Below are 20,350 nucleotides of genomic sequence, written 5' to 3' on the forward strand. Positions count from 1 at the left end.
GCAGGGGCTGCGAGGGGCTGACGGTTTCTTGCCAGTGTTGGCACGCAGACAGCTGGGTGCTGGCAAGCTGCCTCTGGACCCCTGGCGGCACCCCCCGTGCCCTCCCGTAGCGCCAGTGCTGACCTGCAGCCAGTGCTACAGCCAAGCAATAAGTAGGTGCTCCGAGGCCGGAGCAGGGTGCCTGCCCCTTGGCCCAGCCATTGCAATAAGGGCCTCGGGGAGTTCCCAGGGCTGGGGGTCGGCAGGTGATGTGCTCAGTGCCCCTCGCCCAGGGGGCTCCTGCCATCTCCCTGGCTTGTCACGTTAACGACCCGCCATCAGGTGTAACTAGTCCCTTTGCGGTTGTGTTTTTACTAGGACAATAAATCTACCATAGCCAATAGGCCGGCGCCTTGCCCCGCGCTGTGATTTCCTCGCCCAGGGGGAGGCTTGGCTATAGCATCTTTGGCCCCGAAGGGGAGAGCAGCGGGCTGGCACTAGACTCCCAGGCCCTGCTGCCAGCCCTGCCTCGCGCCCAAGGCTGAATTCCTCGCGGCCCATGCCCGTGCCTGTGGCAGACGGCTGGGTGCTGACCCTGGCCTGTGGGGGGGCATTTGGAAGGGTTTGACCCCCTTGGTCCGAGCACCGCAGCCCCGGCTGGGTGGGGTCAGCAATGTGGCCTGTGCCAGCGTCTTCCCCAAAAACCAGATCCTGGCCCCTGACGGCTGTGCCTGGGCACTAAGCCTGGACGACCCCCGCTCACCCTGGCCGGCGCTTCCCCAGCCGCAGCTGTGCCACCGCGCGGCCTTTCCACGACTTTATTAACTCACTGGGCAGCACGTGCCGGCATGTGCGGGGCTAGGATGGGCACGGCCTGCGGGGCAGCCAGGAGACGAGCTCGTCCGTGGAGACGCCCAGCTCGGGTGATGTGCGAGGGGCAGGGGCTGAGCTGCACCCGCTCACTTGGCCTGCTTGCTGTCTGGTTCCCGCACCAGGTTGAGCAGCTTGTCCAGCTTGGCGATCTCCACCTCAGGGCCCTTCTGCACCTCCTGGCCCTTCTTCTCCTGTGGAGGGAAAAGCAGACAGGGCTGTTAGTGGACAGGAGCCGGGCGTTGGCACTTGGGGGGTCTCTCCCTTGTGACCCGTGTGACACCGGGCACAGTGCAGGGAGCCTGCAGGGCTGAGAGGGGCAGCTGGTCCCCAGGCGGGCATGCTGTAGGGCTGATGCACTGGCTGCACCCTGCTCCCCACCAGGCCCACACCTGTGGACAGCGCTCATTTGGGCACCAACGTACCCTCTCTGCCCAGCCCAGTGCAGCGCTGCCGGGCTTGGCACCGACCTGGGCGCTGCAAGGAGGCGAGGGAAGGCCACTGGCTTCCTCAGCACCCACCAAAGAGGAGCAGGCCGAGGCGTGCCGGGTTTCAGGGCACGTGCTCCCCCATGCCCGGCAGCTCGCAGCGGTGCAGGGTGTGAACCGAACCCTGCCTGGAGCCCGGCTGCACCTCCGGCCCCGCGCCGGCCCTTCTCGCCGGCCCCCACACGCCGCCTCCTTCCAGGCTGCCCCACCACAGCAATGCTGCTTCCTTGTCCCACAGCCCTCGTCTCCACCCCAGCAGTGTCAGGACTAAGTGGTGATGGTCCACAGCCGGGAGGCCCTTCACTGGAGGCTTTCAAGCAGTGCCAGGCGAGGCTGGAGCAGCGCGGCTGGCTCTGTGCAGGGGCTGGACCGTAGGAGCCTCAGGGATGCTACGTAAGCATCTGGCCATGTCACGACCTGGGCTGATGGCAGCCTCCAGTGCTAAAAATAATACCTGACAATCCCTGTGCTTGTGGTGCCCTGCTACGCTGCCCACCCACACCTGCCCCAGGGCAGGGCCTCTCCCGGGTCAGGGAAAGGAGGGGTGAGCAGGCTGTGCACGGGGGCCTCTGCCGGCCTCGCGCCCACTGCCCTAGCGTGGCTAATGTGTGGGGGGGGGCTGGCATGTGACAGCTGGCGTGTGCCTGGGCTCCCCGCCGGCTGCTCCTGCCCTGTCCCATGTCACTGCCTCGCTGAGCTCGTCTGCTCGCCGGTGGGGATTGCAGGCTGCCAGGAGCAAGTCACAGACGCCAGGCAGGCACTCGAGCAGACCCTGCTTCCGCTCCCCTGGTGCCCACGGGGGCGAGAGCACGCGGGGGCAGCCGCCCGGGCCGTCAGCCTGCTTTTTCCGTGAAGGGGACGGGCCCTTGAGCATCGATTCTGTTCATCTTGATGGGATTTGCTGGAGCGACTGTTGGATTATGCTCCAGAAGTGCCTGCCGGCTGCCTCGGGATTAACGATCAGGCCAGATGCGCGGCCAGGCAGATATAACCCTGTACACAGGGCGCAGGAGCAACGCCATCGCAGCCCCGGGCACTCGGCTGGCGCGGATGTATTGCTGCAGCCAGATGCAGGACATGCACACACACGGCGAGAGCCCAAGCTACCTGCTTCTGGGCTTTGCTGGTTGCTCCCTCACCCCTGCACCCTCCTTTTTCTGCTCCATGTGTTGTGGGAATTGAAGCCTCCCCCAGAGGCGCTGGGTGCTGCAGCCCAGGCTGGGGATAGGGCTGGGCTGTGCCAATGCTCCTGCTGGCACCAGCCGGCAGGGCCCTGGCTGGAGGTCTTGCCCCTGTGCTCAGGGTCAGACTGATGCTGCGTTGGGGAGGAAGGGATTTTTCTCCACAGCTCAGACGGGGGGTTTTGCCTCCCTCTGCAGTGGGGGCACGGCCCTGCCTGGAGTCTCCGGAGCATCTATGAACCCCTTTGCAGCAGCAGGACGTGGCACTGTTGTCCTCCTGCTTTCCCTGGGGCAGGGGCAGGGGCAGGGGTGATGCCTGGGGCTGTGTCAGGCGCGAAGGTCGTTTTACAATGAGGTTCGATGATGGATGCGTCTGGGCTGGTTTGCACAGGGCTGATCCTGCCTCAGGCCAGGGGCTGGCCTAGCTGTGACCTCTGGAGCTCCCTCCCAGCCCCACTTCTCTAGGACTCTGTGACTGTACCTAAGGGTGGTTTTCTTCCACCCTGCTCCAGTGCCGGACGTACGTAAACATGGCGACTTCCGTACCACGTCATCATTGCAGCCTTAGACCCAGTCCCACCAAGCCGGAGGAGGCTGCATCCCGCTCCGACATGAGGGTGGAGTGAGCTCTGCCCCTAGTCCTCTCCTGCACCAGACGAGGCCTCACACGCGGCGCTCAGCACTGCGCTTGCTGCCCCGGCTCCCGCTCACTGCCAGGCCATGGCCCAGCTCCTGGCAGAGCCAATTCCCCTACCACGCCAGGGTACTGGGACCAGGCAGGGACGATGTGCCCTGGAGCGGAGGACACGGTGGCGCTGGGGAGAAGAACCTGGTCACGGTCCTGGGCACACCCACACCCTGGTGCACTGTGTCCCGGTGCTGGCCGTCTGCCTCCGGTGAGGAAGGTCCCGGGAGACCTGGGAGGCAGCACCTAGAGAAGGAGCCGCTTCAGGCGGCGAGGAGGATGCAGGTTGGGAGGCTGTGCCAGCTGGACAAGCCCGCAGGGACTGGACAGGGGACACTGAGGTCCCACCGAGCCCGGCCCAGCAAAGGCACCCGTTTGTGCGTGCTTTGTTCCAGCCGGCGCGTGTGGGCCCATCCAGCCCCTGTGCGGTGGCACGTCCGTGCTGCCGTTGCTCCCTGGAGAAATGCGGGCATGGAGCTGGGGGAGTGCGGCAGGGAGGCGGGCTCCTGGCCCTGACAATGGGATGTGGAGCCCAGTCCTAGCCAGGACCACCTTGGGGTGGTGTGACCACTCCTGTGCTGCCTGCTCAGACCCTGCGGCGACTGGGGGAAGTCGTGGAGCCATGTGCGAGCCTGGTCAGGAGGGGCTGCACGTGCCAGCGCCAGAGCACAGCGAGTCCCAGCGCTGAGGACCATCGGAAGCCAAAGCCCAGCGGGGAAACCTCTCCCTCTGGGTCATGAGATCAGGGCTGTCGGCCAGGAGACTGGGGGGGCAACGTCACCCCTTTCTTGGCTCTTACAGATATGCGGCGCAGTCTGGAATTACAACTTGGCGGCACATGCAGCCGTGCAAATGCACAGGCAGTGTTACACACTTAACAACCCCCTCTCCCCAAACACCCCCCTCCAGCCACCAAATGTGTCTCCCTGGAGCTGGAGAGGAGGTGGCAGTGGGTTTGGCCCAGCTGATTTCCTCCCTCCTTCCCAAATACACCGGAGCATGTCTCCCCCATGGCAGGCTGCTCCAGGATGTACAGAAAAGCTCTCTCTGATGCTGGAGTTCAGGTGGCCACAAGAAAAGGACAGAGGGGGACATCCTTCCAACACCCTGACCCTGACCCTGCCCAGAGTTCCCAGAGTGCATCAGCTTGTGCACATCTGAGCACATGCACATCTGGGCACACCGCCTCGATGCAGCCAGGGGCACTGGTGGTGCCGAGCGGGGGTTTGACACAGTGCGTGGATCGGAGCCCGGTTCCCTATTGCGCCGCTCTCCCTCTGTCTGGTAGATTAATCCCAAGGCGAGTCTCACACCAGCCAAACCCACCACTTAGTGGCAAATCTAGCAGCCGGCAAGCAGGAGACAGCTCACACCAGCAGACAAGCTTGTGAGGAGAGAAATCATCGCATCGCGGCTGCGGTCTTGAAAATCAGGTACCGGCTGCTCAGCCCGGCTGTTTCCTGTGCAGGCGGCTGGACTGCCTCTGCTGGAAACAGCAGAGGTGATGTCCACCGGGCCAGAGCTCAGCGATGCCTGAAGTCCCACGAAAGAGGGAGAAGTTTCCTGGCTGGGGCGGAGCTGCGGTGCAGCGTGCCCGATGCGTCCCAGCGACCGCGATGACGACATGCTCCAGGACGTGCGCCGGTAAAGTTCACGGAGGCCGGAGGATGTCCGCAGAGGCTGTGAGACTCCACAGGAGCAGCGCTGGCCTTTACAGATGCCCTCCTCCCGCGTCCTTCCACCTGCCACGGCCGCTGCATCGTCTCCCGTTGCCCTTGATCCAACCCAGGGCCCACTCCGGCCAGGTGTGTGCCTCCTTCCTACAGGCTTTCCTTGGAAAAGCGCACCCCTGAACGGGCACTAAGGCTGTTCAACCAGGGCACGGGCTCTGGGCTGGATGCTCAGCGTCTGCCTGGGCACCTGGAGGAACTGCCGGCCATCTGTGAGGCCTCTGAGCCCCAGCACAATGCGCAGTAAGGGCCCTGGGAAGAGGATCCACAGACGACACAAACAGGAAAACAGAGGGGAAAGCCGCAGCCTCCTTAGGGACCTAACTGCGCCAGTCCAGACCGCAGGTGTGGGCCTTCCTCCTGCTGGAATTCGCCAGCTGGAAACCTCTCCTGGACTCAGCCAGCTCTGAAGTCCCGCTGCCCCCATCTAACCCCACGAAGCCAGTGGGGCGAGCACTCACCACCATGCGGGAGACCCAGAGTAATTAAGCAGACACGGGGCCAGAGAGAGAGAGAGAGCAAGAGCATGAAAGCTTTTGACTCTGCCGGGCAGTGGCAGGCCATCCCTGGGGCAGCAGGCAGGCCTGTTCCCATTAATACCCAGCCTCAGCTACTCGTGCGTCCATTTGGACCGTGCTGGGGCTGAAGTTGCAGCCGCACGCTGTGCCACTCACCATGGCCTGGCCTCGTGCAGAACGGGCTGGCTGAGCTCCTGGCAAGAGAAAAACTGCTCTGGTATTTGTCTGTAGTCAAAAAATGAGTGAAAACTAAGAGCTGGTGTTCTTCAAGGGGGGTGTGGAGATGCCTCCAGTCTAAAAAGGCTGAGGACCACTGCTCTTGGTCCTCCAGGCTTGCCCAGGAGTGGGTGTCAGCTGGGCAGGTCTCAGAGGATCGACGCGTTGGATTTAGGAGCCCACCGTGGCACTCAGGCAGTGCCTAAGTGCTTCTGCCTTCAAAAAAGCTGCTTACACGTGCTGTTGAAACTCTTCCAATCTGGGTAGTGAGCATAGGAGTCAGCCTCCGAGCCAGCGCTTCCTAGACCTTCAGTGCTGGAGGCTGCAAGTGAGCGATGAACAGGGGAAAACCCTGCTCAGACCCGGCTCGTCTCCCTTCCAGCCTCCGCTCTCTGCCGCTGTGTGACACAGGAGTCTGGGCAAGACGGACCTTTGGCCCGACTCAGGAAATGGCAGATCTCACGTTCTGCTTTTCCTCGACATACATAAAACACGGCTCTTCTGCAGCCCAGGGCCCGGGTCCTGAACTAACTCACTCAGAAGATCCTCTTTCATCTGCTTAGAGACCAGGCTTTATTAATGTACCTGCCGTGATACGGGTCAGATGCTGTCAGGTCTGAGGCATATCAAACCCCACGGGTTATGGTGCTAATTAGTCGCCTCTGTCTCTCTCCCTACATCGCCGTGCTGCTCGGAAGCAGGCTAGTCTGGTAAAGAAAGCCGATTACACACAGCAACTTTCACCTCCCGCGTCCCTCTCATCTGAGGCGCATTTGCTGAGAAATGTGGGTGACCCATTGTGCAGCAGCCTCGCAAGCCAAGCCCGCGCCCGGCAGCAAGGGGGAAAAGCCTTCTCCTGCCACGGGCCCAGAGTGGGGCAGAGCTGGGCTGCACAGGCAGGGATGCAACGTTACCCTCCAGACTACAGCCCTCGTTGTCCCGCATGCGGGTCAGAGATGAACCACTCTGACAGGAGCACCAGCAGTAGGGAGGAACTACCATTAAATATTCAAGTGCTGTACTAATAACAGCACGTCGCCGCAGTGCCAGCTGTGCTGAGTCTTGCTTCCATTAGCAACCTCCTTCTAGAGGGGCACGCTCTTGATGTCACTCGCGCCAGGCCCTCCCAACAGACCACCACCAGCTTAGCATCATCTAGTGGCAGTGAGTGCCTGATGCCGTTTCCAAGCTTCTCCCCGGGTAGCTTCCCCGTGACCCAAATCCATGGTCTGGGGAGCTGGGCGGGCTTGCAGCTGGCTACGGAAGTGCTTAGAGTCCCAGAGGAGCTGGCAGGAGGAGAAATGAGGACTGCATCCTTACAGGGAGAGGTGCCGGGTGTTCACGGCTCTCGCCAGCTGCATGTGGAGATGCTGCTACTCAGCACCTCTGAAGACAGGACTCTAGAGCCAGGTGGGCAGCCAGTTGTACAGGCCATTTGTGTCTGCGTTTTGGCCAAGGGTTGTCTGTGGGGCTACAGTGGGACAAGACCTCCTCCCTCCACTCGGTACACAACAGTGTGGCCCATGGGCTTCAAAAATCCCTGCCTTCTCCTAGGCAGAGAGCTGTTTGGCCAGGGGACCTACATGCCCCAGAGAGATGAAGCCTTGAGGGTGATGCTGAGGGTGGTTAGGGTCTGAGAGAAGGGCCCTGGGGTGCCGGGACTGCTCAGCCTTCCCCTGCAGAGACTTCCATGAGGGCCTGTTGTGTCCCTTGCAACTCGGATTGCCAGCCTCGTGGTGCCTGCTGCAGCAGGGCTGATCCTGGGGGAGGGCTTCATGTGCAAAGAGGAAGAAGGAACGAGCCTTCTGCATGAGCAACCAGAGACTTGATGCCTCCTGCTCTACTGCTGAGACACAAAGCAATCCTCCTCTCGCGGTCTGGTGGCCCACAGGCTGCAGCAGTTATCAGCCCCAAATCTGACCTGCCCTCTCCCTCGTGCAGTGATTCTCAGCTGGGGAGATGCAGGCTGCCCAGGTCCAGGGGATATCAGAAGGTTTTCCTGGGTGGACAAAGATGTCGTGGTGCAGTGAATTGGTTGCTCCTCTTTCAAAGGCTGTCAGTGCCAGAGCAGAAGAATAGTCATGTGTGGGTATGTGTGTGTGCACACGTGCATGTGTGTGTACATGTATGCATGTGTGTGTGTGCATACACACGCATGTGTATTCTCCCATTAAAGACCTCTGGAAGAAGTCAGGCAGGGAGCAGCCTTCATCTACAAGATGTCCGGGAAACTCAAGCAGAAAAGCAGAGCTATATAAACGCCGAGGCGATCAGGTCCGTTAGCGGAAGGGATGAATGAGCTTCTGGCAGCTTTTCTCCGAAGGACGAAGCCCCCGAGAGGCAGGAAGTCAGAGGGGATGTGCATCCGGGGTCTGGCTGTGCAGACCGGGTCTCACTCTCTTTCAGGAGGACGGAGAAGTCAGTGGTTTCACTCCAATGGAAACGCATCCATCTGGCTGAAACAAGGCCTCGTGGGAAACACGCATCTGAGAGTCGAATCCTTCAGGGCTTCCTCCACACTCCCCTCAGCTCTGGCTGGGATGGGCCCAGGGTTTAGTTATTGACTCTGTTAATGAGAACCATCTCAGCGGTGTTGCTCTTTGGCAGGCTAATGTGTTAAACTGAAGAATAACTCCCTGGTTGGGTACTGCTGGCTGGGGTGAGTCGCAATGCTTTTATTTATTGCTCCAGACACAGCTGAGGCCTCACTCTAGACAACAGACTTCAGGCAAAAGCTGTTTTTTCCTAATTGTCCAGCATATGCAACCGATTCTCTAGCCCAGCCACAACGCAGGAGCCTGCTGGCATCTGACACGAGGGATGAGGCCAGCCATCCAGACCAAAGGGTGGTGCAGGAGCCCCAGTTGTGCTAGGCTGCAGCCACGCTAAGCTATAGGAAGCTCCTGTGCCAAAGCACAGGATGGGAGAACGGGGCCTCATGGCCACTGGAGGACCCAATAAGCAAGAAAAATAATGAGAACACACTAATGAGCAAAAAAAGATGCTGAAGGGAGTCCGATAGCAGCAGCTGAAAAAATTGAGGATGAAGGTAAGAGACAGAGCTGGCAAGAACCCAAGTGCAAGTGTGTAAACTTGGCAAATGAAACAACATGCCAGAATAAATCCAGAGTTTGGAGATCTGTCCCCTGCAGTGTCCCCCGGGAGTGGGAATCACGTGTGGTGTCTCCGCCTGTCGAGGACAAGCTGCACTGACTGTCCATCAGCCCAGCGGGTGCGCCGGCCGGGAACAATAAATCTGTCTGAGCTCTGGCTGCTGAAGACGGACCTGAGGTGTTTTTCTGCTTTGCCTCCGGGATCTGGGACGGCAGCCGTCCAGGACATGCAGACCCCGGCAGCCTGTGTACCAAAGCAACAGCGACCAGACACCACCTGCGGAAAAACTTTGCAAGCTCAGAACAACCTATAGCTGCTGCTTCACTGGGCTCCCATGATGTCTGCTCCATCAGGCCTTGATCGTCACCAGGTCTGACTACTTCTAGGGCTCAGAGGGCGCGTTGTTTCCATTGGCTCAGCTGGGAACGCTGATGAGATGCTGGCGGCTGACTATGCCTGGGGTGTTTTGAATGGTGCCCGTCACCAGGGCATCTAAGCGCTGCTGGTTTTGCACTGCAGAACTGGCCAGAGACATCCCGGATCGCTCCAGAGAACCTCGTCCTCTTCATGCTTCACTTCCTCTGCTGGGCCCGACCACACGGCCCTATGATGCGACTGATAAGGAACCCAAGAACGAGCTGGAATTAAGCCAGTGCCTGCAGATAGCGAGAGAGGCTGCTGGGCAGTGAGCGCAGAGGCTGGCATTTGCTTTTGGGGAGCGCTCGGCACTGCTGGGAAGGGAGGCCTCCCTCACCCTTGCCCGCATCCCAAAGCAAGGAGCTCCTCGCTGTGGGCAGGCGTCAGCCTGCCGCCACCAACAGAAGTCGGTGTGCAATGATGGAGGCTATTGCCCACCACCCCGTTTTCGGGGGTTGCAGCCACTGAGCACGCACCACATCTGTCCACTGCAGATGTGCAACGGGGGCCCAGCTCCTGACCCTCTCCCTGCCCTGGGCACGGGTGATCAGAGCAAGCAGCGCTGGCTGATGCTGCACTGGAGCGAGCAGACTTCTCAGGCCCTGGGGCTTTCCCCAGTGTTGTCACGTTTGTGCGGGTGCCTGCGGCTACCAGAGACTTTGCTGGGAGATGCTCCTTCTGCCACACCACTGCCAGGGGTTGGTCTGGGCTTCCCAAATCACCCCATCAGGGAAGGCAGCCACACAGAGGGAGAACATTAGTGCCCGTTTCTTTTCCCAGGGTCCTGAAGGGCATGATGCTTGCAGCTGGACCTGCTGTGAGGCAGGCGCCGGGGAAAGGGCAGGCGGAGCGACACCAGTATGCGCCAAGCCAGGTGCCAATGGGACCGTGTGTTGGGAAGGGTTAGTAATAATGGCAACTCTGCTTGATGTGCTCAAAAACCCCAGGACACAAGCAGTGCCCGACCCTAGCCAGACCCTGCCGTGGTGGGCAAAAGCTGGAGGGGTGAGAGATGTTGGGGTGCTGCTTCTGGCCTTCGTCTTTGCTCCACAGCTTCCCAACCACATTTCACTTCTGTCTGCACTGCACTGTGCAGCCGCAGGCAGGCAGCGTCCCGCCTCACAAAAGGTCCCGCAGAGCTTTGCAATTCACCTACAGCTTCACACCATCGAGCCTCCCTCTGGCACTGAAATGCAGCCACTTCTGGGGCGGAGCGCAGCAGCACACAGCAATGCTACACAGCAGTTTAAAGACAGGAAGCGGATGCTGCACCTAATTAGGCAGAGTTGAATTAGCCATGGCTGAGTGCACCTGGAGGGGCTGAGCAACACCCCCTCTCTAGCCAAAAGGGTTTGTGGTGGTGTATAACAAGCATAAAAGGTCAGGGATTTTCAGCGCGAGTCCCGCTCCCTCACACAGACCCTGAACTGGAGTCAGACCAGGCAAACGCAGCTCCCTCCGTCCCGCTTCAGTACGACACCCACAACCAGCTGGCTCCGCTCTTGGTGCAGAGGCCTGAGCTGGTGCGTGACAAGGCCAGAGAGGAGGGAGGTCTGTAGAGCCTGGTCAGAGCCCATCAGAGCCGTGCTGGGGGGGTGAAGGATGGTGGCTTGAAGAAGCACTCGCTTGGCACTCCGCTCGCGGAGCATCATGAACTTAATGGCCGCAATATGGACTTCATCTTGGCCCCAGCCCCTGCTCTTTGGCTAATGGATCCGGTCTCTCTCTCAGCGCAGTAAAACACGAGGCTCATAAACTCTCCCATCGAGCCAGGAAAACAGAGCTCTGCCACAGTGCTTATCATCATAAAGCATCTGCGTGGCTGGGAGCATGCAGGAGCCCCTGGGCCTGATCCAGCTCATAGCGAGGCCGCTGGAAACCTTTCCAAGAACTCCTGGCCCTGAGCTTGGCTTCTTCCCTTCTGTTTTGCTCCTGGGCTCTGTACCTGCTGTGCCTCGCTTTGGGCAGGGAAGAGCAGGATGCTGAGGGCCTGGGCATGCAGGAGTGGGGCCAGGGGGAAATGTACTGATGGGAACCGAGGAGGGCAAGACCTTGGGGACACCCACAAAAGCCTCTCTGTGACTTGGAGCCTGAGTGCAGAGACCCCTGCACTGGCACCCAGGCTACAAAGGGATTTGGGGGCCTTCAGCCATGGGTGGGGGCCTGGTAGGTTTGCAGAAGCACCTGGGGCACTATCTAGCCTCCACCTAGAAGCTCACCAACATCTTTGGGTGCCTCAGTACCCTCGCAAACCTCGGTCTTCACTGCTTCTCCTCCACTGGCTTTCCATGAGCTGGAGGCCCTGGCACCTCTGAGGTTTTCATCTAGGCTTGAGCCCAGGTGCTGGCTTCACTCAGACTTGGGCTGGGACACAGCTACCTTGTGTCCCAGCTGTGCACAGCTCCGGAGCAAGGACTGGGCAGACTTTGGCATCTAAGGGTCAATTTGATTATGAGAAAGAAGCCAAGTCTTTGGACTGGAGCGTCTGTCTCCTAAGAGCACCACCGAAGACCATCTGATCGCAGCGGTCTTTCCTGCCCAAGTGCAGGGGGGCTGGATCCGAGGATCCATAAGGCCCCTTCCAGCCCTTAGCAACTATGAACCTATGCAACACCAGCAGTGCCATACTGTACTGGGTCAGACCCACGTCCATCCAGCCAGCATCCTGTTCCCAAAGTGCATACTATACAGGGAGACCACTGGCCCGGGTATCGCTAGAGAGATCTAGCTGCTATTCAATACTCTCCCTGGCGTCCACCATTACTGCTTCAGATATGACAGAGGAAACATCTCCACCTGTTTTGTTCAACAGCTGTGAATAGCTCTATCGCCAGTGAATGTGTCCAGTCCTTCATTAACCTGGCTCTGCTCTCTGGCACCCCTGACAATGCACCCACAAGGTAACGATGAGGTCTATAAACAAGGACTTTCTCTTGTCAGTTTTAAACATTTCACCCACTAATTTCAGCAGGTTCCCCCCAGTTCTAGTACTCTGGCACTTGGTGAAAAACAGTTCCCTGTTCCTTGGGTCCGCACCCGTCATGATTTTATGGACCTTTATCTGATCCCCCTTCCGCCTTCTTCTGAATAGTCCTAGGCTTTTAGTCTCTCGTCTGGCAACTGCTCCAAGCCCCTGGTCATTTTAGTTGCCCTTCTCTGGACCTTTTCTAATTCGACTACATCCCTTTTTGAGATGGGAGAACCAGCACTACACGCGCTATTTGAGATGTGGGCATATCAGGGATTTATACAAGATGAGATCTAGGGAGCGAAGCAACCCACCCTGCCTGTGAACAAAGCTTAATTTTCTCATACGCTCCAGGGAAACTCAGGCAGGCACTAATCCAGTCCAAGCCCTGCTGCCACACCTCCACTCCTCTATTTCAGGCAAACCTGGGGCTATCGCCTGCTCCAACATGCCCCACCCAGCCGAAACCACATCTTTATCCGTTTCCATTAGCTCGACTGCCCAGACACTGCAGAGTGCTTATCGGCAAAGGGAATAGCCCCGAGTCAATCTCCCATTCAATCTCCCACCCGCTTTGACAGCTCTGTTCCTGGCCTGCAGACAGATTAGCTGATGGAGTGGATATAAGTGGTTGGATTTATTTTGCAGTTGTTTGGAAAGAAATGGTGCGGGACTCGTCACATTAGCCTGGAATTAAATCCGCTGAAATCCCCACGGGGTGATTAGTGACGGTGCCCGTTAGCCAGTCTCGGATCATGGGCAGCATCTGTGGAGGGCTCTTACACCAAACCGCCGTGCGAGCCAGACGTGTGCTGGGGGGAAAGACACTTGGGACCACGGCCTTAAAGCTCTTGTCTGCCTAACTCCCATGGAAATCAACAGGGCTGGTCCTGCCTCAGTCAGGGGTTGCACTAGGTGTGACCTCTGGAGGTCCCCGCCAGCCCTGCTTCTCTATGACTTCTGCATTTAAGCACACCAAAATGTAATACGCATTATTTTAATGCACGTTAAGTGGGTTTAGGCAGGCGTCTACACATGCAGACTTTAAAACTCATTAACGCTGTATGTGGACTGACTTGGGACTGAAGTTGGTCCCAAATCAGTCCACACACACAGCATTAATGAATGCGCTTTAATGTGTCTACATATGCATTAAAGCGCTTTAATTATTCGCGCCTAAAGTTGATACCTGCATTCACAGGTATCAAACTTAGGCAAGAATAGTTTAAATTCACCAGTTTTAATGAGCATTAAGGGTGTGCACGTGTAGCTGTGCACCATTAATATGCATTAACTTAGGCTAAGGCACATAAAGCGTCACATGTAGACACACCCTATGAGCCATACCTGGGCTTCAGTGCTTGTAACTCCAAAGCACATTGAAAGAATGAATGACCTAGCCTGGAGATCCTGCTGAGGTAGCTAAGTGAGCATGACTGTCCCCGTATTACAGACAGGCCAAGGATGCAGAGAGCTTAACTTCAGGGAGAGAACGTTATCTAGTGGTCAAGGCATGGAGCTGGGAGCCAGGGATCCTGGGTTCTGCTCTCAGCACTAATGCCAACTCACTGCATGACCGTGCTCTATTTTTCCTCTTCCTGAGGGTAGATTTGACAGGTCATCAAGCACTTTACTGCAAGGACAGGGCAGGGGCAGCAATGGGAAACAAGGAGAAGCAACATTACCAGCCCAGCCGGCTCATCTGGGGACATAAGTGTGTGTCCTGAAGACCCCCAGCTGCTGGGCAGCAGAACACAAGATAGAGATCCTGGAACTGCGGATGAAAGGAGCTTCCTCCCCCCGCCACCCCCAAAGAAGGGAAATAAGATGACAGAGTGAAGCAGAAACCAGAGAAGAGGATCTCAAAGGCCAAGCTTTGGAGACCCCAACAGATCTTCCCCCGAAGCTGATGTAGGGAGCAGGTCAGTGTGCACCGCAGATCAGCTGGTTTGATAGAAGGGCCAGTTTGCAGTGGCAATAGCAGTAATAGCTGTCTAATAATAAACTGCCACGTCCCAAACCCGCTCTGGGCTCTGCTCTGTTCTGCGGGGAGAGCGGGTTGCAATCCCTCTAACTGCAAGCAGCCTCCCCACAGCATTTCCCACCCCGGGGGCCATAACCAGAGCCTGTGCACTGCACTCATGCAATGTACTGTAATCACTATCTATGCAGCGCACGCACACAAAGTACTATAACCCGTGTCTATGTACAGAGGCACGGCGCGGTCAGGGAAGAACAGTCCTCACTGACCTTTCTCACTAGGAGGGTGGCGAAGCACAGGAACAAGTTACCCACAGAGGTGATGCAGTCTCCATCCTTGGAGGCTTTTAAGGCCTGGCTTGATGAAGCCTTGGCTGGGATGATGCAGTTGGGGCTGGTCCTACTTGGAGCAGGGGGTTGGGCTAGATGTGACCTCCAGAGCAACCTTCCAGCCCTAATTTTCTCTGATTCTCTGCATGAACTGAGAAGAAATATAGAAAGCCGAAATCCATGAATGAGCAAAACAGCTGGTGCAAGAAAGGAAGGGTAAAATTAAAATGCAAGGAATGAGGGTGGGTGTCGAGATAGTGGAAGAACCAAAGGGACCAGGTATGAACTTGGCAGAGACAAGTAGCAGTGGAGATCTGGACAGAAAGACAGAAAGCCTCGACACGAGGACTTGGAGTATAAATAGTGGGGGCTGCACTGTTCATTTCTTTGTAGCAATGAAGGGGAGCATGATTCCCCCCAGAAGTTTTTTGTCCTGGCAGCTTTCTGAGCTGGGCTGACTGCTAAACAGCCCAGGCAGCGTGGTGCCTGTGTGACGATAAACCCCTCCAAGCTTTCACCACAGAACATGAAGTTGAGTCCTTTTTTCTGTCCCATACCCAGACTCCAAGCACCGGCCATCCGAAATGCCCAGACACCAACAGCCCGAGTGCCAAAAGCAACACCCGAACACCATACATCTCAGAACAACATACTGTGTCTCCTTCTGTGAAGCTGGGTGCAAAAGGCAGGTTGGCAGCAGCCTGATGTGCAGGGAGCCCTATCAATATGCCCTGATTGCAAAAAGCAGCGAGCCGCTAAACAGCGGCGTGGTGAGAGCGCTGGCAGGACTGAATGGTCCATCAATAGCCCCACATGGGTACACAGGGAAGTGGCTGCGAGACGTAATGTGATTAGGTGCATGAGAGTTGGGAGAGGAATTGCTGCACAGCTGTGTTGTGCATCTGATCACTTCAAACTGTCAAGGATTATTTACACCCCGCCAGGCAGGGGCAGCAGGAGTACACAGCACAGCAAACCACAGTGACGCACACCAAGCACGTCCTCCCTTCAGTGCATCACTGGGAACTAACTAATTAACCCCCCAAGACCCCTGTGGAAATAAGAAAGATGGTTCTCCATTCCCTGGGAAAACCAACGGCACAGAGAAGGCCAGGCCAGTATTTCCTGTGTGGGATGCCTATGGTAGGTACTTATAGCTATATTTTGGTACCTAAATAAATGGCTTCCCATCCAGAAAGGCTGAACATGCATGGTGCCCACTGACTTCAGAGCAATGGGTGGCAGCTCTAGCACTAATTGAGAAGCCTAAATGCAGATACAGGTGCCCGAGTTTGCAAATGCTGTCTAAAGCAATTAGGCCAAGGACATCAGTGAAGTCAGTAGCGAAGCTGAGGCCAGAACACAGCCGTGCCAGGCTGCGTTTCCCTTGCTGTTTCATCAGATGTTATGGCGATGGGGCAAGGACACAGCCCTGACACACAGAGAGGCAGTTTTAATCCCCTCATCATTTGTCATCAGGCTCGGTGACGGGCAAACTGCAGAAAACCACCACAGATGGCTGAAACTCTCTCTAGCAGTGAGTGAGAGGAAGCTCAGGATGTTTAATTTGCCAACCTGAAGCACTTCATTAGGCAAATGATGAGAAAAAGGAACCGTCGGATGCCGCATGCCCTTGATCTGGACAGCAAACAGCCTGGCGTGCTGCAGGTAGCAGATTTCTTGGCAGCGCTGCCTCTAGCCATTTCTGGTCTGCTCCAGAACATAAGGACAGTCCTGTGATGCCACCGAATGCCAGCAACAGAGCAGGCGGAGAGGAGAGCAGAGCCACGGGGTTTGAACACACCCAGGAGCCAACTCTGTGTGCAAGCTGACTCTTGCTCTGCCCCCAGGTGAAAGTCACCTTCCCTGCAGGGCTGAGGCAGATCCATCATTTCAGGGCTACGGCTCTGAGCCCCGAGCCCAGCCGTGTAAAGCCAAAACCTCAGACTCGCAGCTACATTGGAAAGCAAATCAAAGTTGTTAAGGTCTGGAAACGAAGAAGCCATGTGGCACAGGGCGGTTTTATAAGAGCAGCGATTCCAGGCTGGGTGTAATCAGGCTTTTTGTGCCTGATCAGATCAAGCTGCCTGTTAAAGACCCACTAGAGCTTTTCTTTTCCCCTTTTCCCTCGGGGTCGTCAGTGCTATGAGAGACCTTCCCACCCCATGCAACCTGTCTGGCTGATTTTACTGACCTCTGACAGCCATTTTGAAAGAAGTTGCCCGTGGCAATCTTAGCCTTGCTCACAGAGGGCAGCAGAAGCTAGCGCCCTTCTGGAAGAGGGCATGGAAAGGCATGAACTTCAAGACACTCCCCGTGGAAAACGTGATCCAGCCAGTCCATGACAGAGAAATGTTCGGTGTTGGAGAACAGTGGGGAAAATGGAGCCCATGCCTAAGACTTCAGTCAGCTTTAATTACACGGCAAAGCGGAAGAGCAGGCACTTTCCTATTATTAAGATCACTTGAGACAAAAAAGATCTGCCATGGGGCCTAAATTACTGAGAGGGCCCAGCGTCAGATAATTTCTGCTCATGCTAATTAACAGATGTCACTGTATGTTCTGAGCAAATGCATGTGCACGGAGTGTGCAAGATGCTCAACTCCCTGTTGCTTGGTGAAAACAGTTGGGGTGGTATTGAGAGGCTCTCAACCCCCAAACCTAGCCAGGAACTCATGAAAACAGTTGCCATCTGCTTCCCAAGGACCCCCCGCACCTCACCTGGCTTGAGGCATGGGACCACAGCGTATCTTTCTGTAGGACACGGCTTTGGGGTCCTAAGGAGGCTGCTACTTAGGCTCACAGGGAGGTTGCTAGCTTGTAGGACATGTGTATGTGGTGGAAGGCAGTGCTGTGCAAAGCAAGCTGGCCTGGATGCTGGAGGAAATGCAGCTGCCAGTACCTGACCACGCTGGGTGTCTACGTGGCACTGCACTGTGCAGTGTACACACCCCGAAGAGGCACTGCGCAGAGCAGCAGAGCAAGCCTTCTCCTTTGTGATTAACTGGCTGCTCTAAGTACAAGACTCAGTTTCCCTTTGTCCATGACCGCCCAGCAATGCTCTCCCCCTCTGTGGTGGGTGGTCTCCTGCCCCAGCTCAGCTGCACATATCCTCTATGGACCCTCATGCTCCCGCCCACCAGCGCAGCAAGCCCTGACAGTACTGGCACAGGCGACGAGAGCAGACAGGGTGTTCGACATGGCCTCACGCGCTTCACTTTGCCTCCCAGCGTGTCAGTGGTGCGGCACATCCCACCGGGGTAGATTACAGCAGCTCTCAGCTGCCCCGTGGTGACCTGGCACACAGTGATGTGGTGATGTGGTCTAGAGCACTTGCTTGCATTCACTTGACCAAAGTTGGGCTAACACAAGACAAGTCAAAGGAAATGATCAGGCCAGAAGACGTCCCAGGTATGGATCCTTTTAGAAAATTCAAGAAAGATGGGATGGAAAAAAGCTAGGTTATAGGGCTTGCTGCAGGTCCCTTGCCATGTACTGAGTGGTTAGACCACGCTAATTTTAGATAAGATATAGCATAGAGATAGAATAAGAACAGGCATATGAATATTCATTAGAGCAACCCCTATTAGGAACCAGCTGTTTTACCTTACACAGTCAGCTTTTTGTTATTTTTGCCAAGCCAAAGAGCATAACAATCTGGGTTCATCTCAGATTTTTTGGTTGTCAGCCTTGAACCACGATTCTTGCTGAACAGCCCGGTTGCAGGTGAACTAAGATAAGAGCTCTTTTAAAATTTAATTTAAAACATTTCCCCTACCAGGCTGGCCACCTGCTAGAGACTTTTTAAGACTTTAGGATTTAGAAATGTTAAAATAATGTGCATTTTATGGGTGTTTAATCAATTGCTTAATATGTCTTATCTGTACTGTTTAGTCATCTATATCTTTTCTGAATTTTACTCTTCCATTTGCTATTAAAATGTATCTTTGTTTACATGTGTGAGTATTTAGTTTGGTGAGACTGGCGCTTTGAACCTGTCTTGTTCTCAGAACGTACCTGAGGGTCAGCACCAGTATGTGGTGAACATCCCTAGAGCAGAGACCCAGGTCCAGCCCCGAGAGGCTTGTTATATGTCCAGCTATGCTACGTCATCCGAGGGAACTGGGCTGACTGAGTCTGCAGAAGTGAAGACCAAGAGGGATTGAACAGCAGCCTTCAAGTCCCTGCCAGGTGGCTGCAAAGAGGATGGAGCTGGACTGTTCTCAGTGGGGGCAGATGACAGGACAAGGAGCAATGGGCTCAAGCTGCAGCACGCGAAGTTGAGGTTTGATATTAGGAAAACTTTTTCACAATGAGGGTAGTAAAACACTGGAGCAGGCTCCCCAGAGCAGTGGTGCAGTCTCCATCCTTGGAGGTGTTTAAGCCCCGGGTAGACAAAGCCTTGGCTGGGATGATGTAGTTGGGGCTGGTCCTGCTTGGAGCAGGGGTTGGACTAGATGTGACCTGCTAAGCTCCCTTCCACCCTCATTGTCTGTGATTCTGGATGGGATGAAGTGTGTTAAACAGCTATTAAGCCTAGCTTCATGGAAACACATGCTACACAATTTCATGGTGTAAGCTGTACATGCTTGTAGAGGAAGCTATCTACTGACACTTCAGCTGGGAAATGTCTCAAACCCAGCTGGCACATGGTGTCTGGTTGTGCAAACAGGACCACTTCACCTGCCTGCTCTGTTAAGGGTGATGCACCCTTGGAAACATTGCCAGGGAGCAGTTTGTGCACCCAGGACAAGGCAGGATCTACAGTTAAGCCTGGGACTGGCACAGAAAGCCCAAGTCTTGGGGAAAGCTGCTGGTCCCTTCTCTTCTTGTGCTTTCTATTCTCCTAGAGGCCAGGGCAAACTTGGCCATAAAGCCATGCAGCAACTACCTATGTGTCAAGAAATGACACTATTAAGGATGCACTCATCCCCTTAATTCTGTCCCCTTGTGTATCTGCATTATGGTAATCTTTCATTACATGATCTTATGCTACATGTCAGATAGTATGCTGTGGTATCACAGTCTTTATTTGTTACCTTCATGTGTAGCATCTTGTTTAAACTTTTCAGGCTTACACTAGTTTCACTGTCATAACGACTCAGTGTATTTTTAACTGCTTTTCCATTAATAAATGTATAACAAAATGCGACAGATTTAAGAGGCTGTGTCTGGCTTGACTTGGAGACAGTCTGCAAATGCTAACTGAGCTCTGTTGTCTCTCACCAGTCATCTCTTAAAAAAAACACTTTGGGCCAAATCCCATCCCATTTATCAGGCCTTAAAGTGGACTTAAGTACCTAAGGGTGAAGTTACACGTTACACTTAGACTACACTAAGCAAATTTAAAATGCAAGCATCTGCACATTAAAGCTCATTAACTTATGTTAAGTGCCCTCTGAACATCTTATTGTCGTGCCACTTTAGGCAAGGGCTAACTCTGGGCTGTGCTACCCAGTTCATGTTAGGGTTACTTCAGTCTGCTCCACAGAGAAAAAATGAGGAAGCTGCAGTCTTCCAGCATCCCAGGATGCACTTCTCCTAGACTCCCCCCACATCCCCCAGGTGTCCTGGCTCCTGGCCACACACCTGGCCACATGGTAGTGGATGGGTCCTTCTCAACCTGGAAGGACGTGGGCAGTGGGGTTCCGCAGGGCTCGGTCCTCGGGCCCGCACTGTTCAACATCTTCATCAGTGATTTGGACGAGGGGGTGAAAAGCACCCTGTTCAAATTTGCTGATGACACTAAGATGTGGGGGGACGTGGGCACACTAGAAGGAAGAAGCAGGCTACAATCGGACCTGGACAGGTTACAAGGGTGGGCAGACAAGAATAGGATGGGATTCAACACAGACAAGTGCAAGGTGATGCACC

At 55.7% G+C, this 20,350-nt stretch overlaps 1 protein-coding gene across 2 annotated transcripts in view; it reads right to left on the reverse strand.

Moving 5' to 3' along the window:
• Positions 1 to 809: 809 nt before the first annotated feature.
• The window catches only part of DNAI1 (dynein axonemal intermediate chain 1), a 239,635-nt gene continuing 220,094 nt past the window's right edge, over positions 810 to 20,350 (reverse strand). For both annotated transcript variants that reach the window (XM_019518064.1, XM_019518063.1), the window contains exon 20: positions 810 to 1,043. In XM_019518064.1, coding sequence (XP_019373609.1) covers positions 939 to 1,043 — 105 coding nt within the window. In that variant the 3' untranslated portion in view covers positions 810 to 938. The remainder of the gene's footprint in view (positions 1,044 to 20,350) is intronic.

Source organism: Gavialis gangeticus, unplaced genomic scaffold (genome assembly GCF_001723915.1).
Source record: "Gavialis gangeticus isolate Ggan-Ray unplaced genomic scaffold, GavGan_comp1, whole genome shotgun sequence".
Lineage (NCBI taxonomy): Eukaryota > Metazoa > Chordata > Crocodylia > Gavialidae > Gavialis > Gavialis gangeticus.